Here is a 5,114-nt window from a genome sequence, read left to right on the forward strand (position 1 = left end):
GACATCCTGGAATGTGAAGTCAAGTGGGCCTTAGAAAGCATCACTAATGATACTTTACCATTCATGTAGAATGTTTGGACTGAACATGTGTTGTCAGTCCTCTTGGATATATACCCAGGAAGTGAAATTACTGCATCATATGGTAATGTATGTTTAACTTTTTGAGGCAATGCCAAACTGTTTTCTACAGCAGTTATGTCATTTTACATTCCCACCAGCAGTGGACAAGGGTTAAATTTATCCACATACTCATCAGTATTTGTTATTTTTTCTCTTTAGAAAAAAAACCCAGGGAGTATGAAGTGGTATCTTGTTTTGATTTGCATTTCCCCAATGACAAATGATGTTCATTATTTTTTTTTCATGTTTTTATTGGCCATTTGTGTATCTTATTTGAAAAAACTCCTAATCAAATCTTTCACTCATTTAAAAATTGGATTATTTGTCTTCTTGTTGCAGAGTTGTAAGAGTTCGTTATATATTCTGGATATGAGATCTTTATCAGGTTGGCAAATATTTTCTCCCATTCTTTAGGCTGTGTTTTCACTTTCTAGATAGTGTTATTTAATGGGAAAAGGTTTTTAATTTTGATTAAATATAACACCTGTTTTTCTTAGGTGCTTTTGATGTCATATATTAGAAACTGTTGTCTGATACATGGTCATGAAGATTTGCACTTGTTTTCTTCTAAGAGTTTTATAGTTTTAACTCATATTTAGGTCTTGGATCCATTTTGAGTTAATGGTTTTATATTGCGCAAGATAAGCATCCAAATTTACTACTTTGCTTGTGAATATCCAGTGGTCCCAACACTATATGTTGCTTCTATCCATTAATCTGTTACAGACATTCTTCATGGCATTCTTTATCCTCTTGTGTATATCCCACATATATACAGACAGCTCTCTAGTGTTGAACTAGGTGATTGCCTACCCTCTGGGATCCCTGGCATGTTCCTCCCCACATGCCCATCAGCTCAACCAGGGTCACTTAGGAACTTCCTAGCCTTCATTCCTTCCCAAAGAAAGAGCAAGAATCAGATGTTTCTCATTATTTGAGTCATAGATTAAAACTATCCATTGTTCACATGGGGCACTTTGTCATTCTATTTTCATCCTTTTTTCACATTTATTTTCACCAATCACCATCCCTTTTCTCAGAGGAGTGACAATGGCAGGATATTTCTCTGTTTACTCTAAGAGTGTATCGAAAAGTGAACAAGAAAAAAAGCAAGATCTCCTATCAGGACCTCTACTGAGATCCGCACACAACTCCTTAAACCAAAATGACCTTTGCAGCTGAGGAAATTTCAAGCCTCAGCATTGGGCATTAGTGTTCCTATTAGTGTTTGCAATGGCATCCGTGCAGAGTTTATGGGCCTCACAAACCCTCACAGGGTTTGAGGGCCTCTCAGGGTTTGTGGGCCCAGTTGTTGCAGATCATTTTTCCTTTTTACACGTCTCTTTAGTGATCTCAGGGCTTCCCTGGTGGTTCAGCTGGTAAAGAATCTGTCGGTAATGTGGGAGACCTGGGCTTGACCCCTGGTTGGGAGGATGCTCTGGAGAAGAGAAAGGCTACCCACTCCAGTATTGTGGCCTGGAGAATTGCATGGACTGTATAGAGTCGGACACAACTGAATGACTTTCACTTAGTGATCTGAGGTCATCAGTAGCCTGAGAATCTCTGGCTGGTAGGCAATAGGCAGAGGATACTGTAGGGAGAGACTTGGAAGTGCATAGCTGTATTAGAGATGGGCTTCTGTTGGTGTGTGAAGATGGTGGTGTTGGGGATAAAGCAAATGTGAATAAAGAGATAGGGAGGCACACCTAAGACTGATGACACAGGCTAACCTGGCTCACTTACCTGCACCAGACAGCTGATTCTCCCAGGCATGCGTGGCATAGGGGTGACTCTCTACTCCACGATCTTATCACCAGTTCTCAGCCCACAAAGACCTATTTGCCTTTTGAGATTCACATAAAATAAAAATCTCCAATCTGCTTAAATCTTTAAATTTATCCCTGAATTGAAAAGCCATACCCTTGCTTACCCTGTGAGTTGGTCAGCTAGTGAGAAAACTCCTCCTTGGGAGGAGACTTTCTGAAGGACCTCCATGGGCCCTAGGGAACCAAGGCTCCAATGACAGTCTCTTTGGACGTGCAGAAACATCTGCATTCAAGCTGCTGGGGGGCGACAATCCCCTGCCGGTACAGAGGGCCAGGTCTGCACTAATGTCTTCCCTCCTTGCCATCACACACCTGAGTGAGTGTGTGAGTGCATGGTTGTTAGCTGGTGGGGTCAGGAATGAGACAGCAGCATCTGTGTTCAATGCGTATATAAAGTGGATGAAGAAACATCTGCAAATACTGATTTCTTTCAACACAATGTGACTGTCCAGTACATTTATTTCTTCCATTCAGTTCAATTCAAACAAATGAATATGTACTCAGACTCTGCCCTGGGGCGGTTCTGCCCTTGGTTCACCAGGGAGTCCAGGGGGTGAGAGGGAAAACGGTCCTCATCTGCTTTCAGGAGTAAAAGCAGTTCAGTGACATGATGGAGTCAAAGGCAGTCTGAGGTCAGGTGGAAAACACCTAAAATTAACAGTGGCTGTTAGGCTCTGAGGAAAGGGGAGTTCAGGGACCACCAGGTAACAGAGGAAGGTTTCAGGTGGGAGATTTGCCTGGCACACCTCTGAGGTTGGTAGATTAGGCGAGGTGAGGGAGAAAAGAAGGGAATGCGTGCCCTGAAGCAGCAGCGCACCTGAGATGACCGTGATTATCACTGCAAGGGACGAAGTGTTATTTACAATGTGTCAGGGCTGACCTACCAAATGCATCAGGCAGCTACCTGCAGAGCAGGTACAGCAGGAACAGGGCGCCCAGCAGGACCACCAGGCCCAGCTTACACCAGGTCCCCGGCGCTGCTTTGGGCCACCGCCACAGCCCGGCCAGCGGCCAGCGCTCCGACCACGACGGCGCTCGGGCAGCCAGTCGCTCCGCCACCCTGTGCAGCCTCTCCTCAGGGCTCAGCCCGCCCAGGGTCTGCGCCAGGCGGTACACGTCGTTGGTGTAGGGGGCGCCGCCGTGGTCCCTCACCAGCTCCTCCACCAGCCCCATCAGCTCCCCGACCTGCGCCTCCCGCTCCCCGTCAGCCGCTCGGTTGTCGAAGGCGCAGCAGCGGCCCCCGCACTCGGCCACCAGCTCCCGGAGCGCGCGGTTGTCAGTGTCGCGCACGTACTGCTGCAGCGAGCCCCCGTCCAGGTCCTCCCTGCGGGTGAAGACCACGACGGCGCGCGCCGCGATGCCCGCCCCGAAGAGCGCCTTCACCCCGCGCCAGGCCCGCTGGTCCTGGGCGGTGAAGCGGCCGAGCTGGGTCACCAAGAGCACGGCGTGGGGCCCCGGGGCCGACAGCAGGTAGCAGCGGCCTCTCTCCTCGAAACCCGGGTCTGCCTGGGCGACCTCGGGACTGAAGAGGTCCGGGGTGTCGAGGACTTCCACGTCCCACGAGGCCCAGCGGCAGCTCCCCGTGGCGCAGGCCCTGGTCACCTCCGTGGCCGCGAGCCTGGAGAGGAAGTGCTTCCGCTGGAGGATGCTGTTGCCCGTGGCGCTCTTCCCGGTCCCCGACCTCCCGGCCAGGAGGAGGCGCAGCCTGCGCTCCTGCAGGGCGGACCTGAACTCCTGGAAACCTGTGGGCACCGGTGGTCTGTAAGCTTTGGAACCTGAGAGCAACATGTCCCGGTTCCCGGGTCTACTGGACGCCTTGTGAGCAAAGGAGAACAGAGCGCTTCCACGGTTGTCTTTGGGACCAAATCTTTACTGGTTTCCCTTGCGGCTCAGCTGGTAAAGAATCTGCCTGCAGTGCGGGAGACCTGGGTTGGATCCCTGGTTTGGAAAGATCCCCTGGAGAAGGGAAAGGCTACCCACTCCAGTATTCTGGCCTATAGAATTCCATGGACTGTTTCATCCATGGGGTCGCAAAGAGTCAGACATGACAGCGACTTTCACTTTCCCTCTACTGAGTGACCTGGTGTGAGATTTGGGCACTCCAAGGGGGTCTCTACCCGTCTGTTTCTCCCGTCTTTGGCATCACGCGTGCACCTGTGCTCCAGCAGCTGCTGAACGTCTCTCTAGAGGATGCGCCTTTGTAATACAGGCCATTACTTCGTCTGATATGATCTGTCATCCAGGCTGTGCAAAGCTGGTCCTTCCCTGATGCCCTCCCACTGGGGAAAGGGGTGGGGCAGTGGGCCCAGTCTGGAGGGCTATCTGGAGTCCCATAGCTGGGGTTTGAATCATAGACCTGTCCTCTACCAGCCTTGTAACCCTGGGGAGCTGCTTATTCTAAGTGTTAAACCTCTTCTGCACAAACGCAATCAATACTGTAGCACTGTCCTCATAGGACACTGTCAGAAAATAAGATGAGCTCAACTCTCTTCCTTCCCTTCCTGCCTCGCTCCTCCTCCTCTCTTGTCTCTTAAACCTGCTGCCTAATAAGACACTTGTGTAGCCCTCCATCCTTGTTCCCTAACACCTTCTACCTGGTGAACCATGTTCCCTCTAATACACAACTTGATGCCCTCTACATCCACTTCTGTTCATTCATTTTATTTTGGAAACGGAGATACAGGTTAGTCAAAGAACTTGATATCTCACAGCAGGGTGGGGGTAAAGATCCAGGTGAAGTGCCAGCCCCAGGGCTCTTGCTGCTTCACCCCAGCATCAAGTCACCTCTTGGCTTCTCTTGTTCAGTCTTGAATTAGCCCATCCCCCTACCATCCAGGGTTCACACCTGGGGGCAAATATGCATTGAGACATGTTCTTACCATAGGCATTTTCTTCATCTCTTGCCACCTTCCATCCTCCCATGATTACCTGAAACAGTCCCAGACACAATTTGTTCATTCACTCATTTATCAAATAGGTGTAACTGCCTACAGTCTGTCAGGCCAGGTCTAAAATGCTGGTGACCCTACAGTAAGAAGGTCGTAGTTCCTGCCCTCCCTGGGGCATTGGAAAGAGATTGGAGGAAATGTTCAGCAAAGACATTTGGAGGAGCCTAGTCTGGGGTTGGGATGATGCTGTGAGAACACCTGGTAAGCTTGGCTTTGTCTC

The 5,114-nt window shown here is 49.7% G+C and overlaps 1 protein-coding gene across 1 annotated transcript; it reads right to left on the bottom strand.

Moving 5' to 3' along the window:
* Positions 1–2,461: 2,461 nt before the first annotated feature.
* LOC129658765 (GTPase IMAP family member 1-like) lies at positions 2,462–4,868 on the bottom strand. The gene is made up of 2 exons (XM_055589602.1): positions 4,826–4,868; positions 2,462–3,688 (listed from the first exon to the last, which is right to left on the bottom strand). The coding sequence occupies exons 1-2, from the start codon at positions 4,866–4,868 to the stop codon at positions 2,847–2,849; spliced, it is 885 nt and encodes a 294-aa protein (XP_055445577.1). The 3' UTR covers positions 2,462–2,846.
* Positions 4,869–5,114: the final 246 nt, after the last annotated feature.

The sequence above is a fragment of the Bubalus kerabau genome, chromosome 8 (genome assembly GCF_029407905.1).
Source record: "Bubalus kerabau isolate K-KA32 ecotype Philippines breed swamp buffalo chromosome 8, PCC_UOA_SB_1v2, whole genome shotgun sequence".
In the NCBI taxonomy this organism is placed as follows: Eukaryota; Metazoa; Chordata; class Mammalia; order Artiodactyla; family Bovidae; genus Bubalus; species Bubalus kerabau.

Coding starts and splice junctions, on each gene's coding strand:
- LOC129658765 (XM_055589602.1), bottom strand. CDS start 4,868: ATGGGAGGATGGAAGGTGGCAAGAGATGAAGAAAATGCCTATG. Junction 3,689..4,825: donor AGATGAAGAAAATGCCTATG/GTAAGAACATGT, acceptor CGGTGCCCACAG/GTTTCCAGGAGTTCAGGTCC.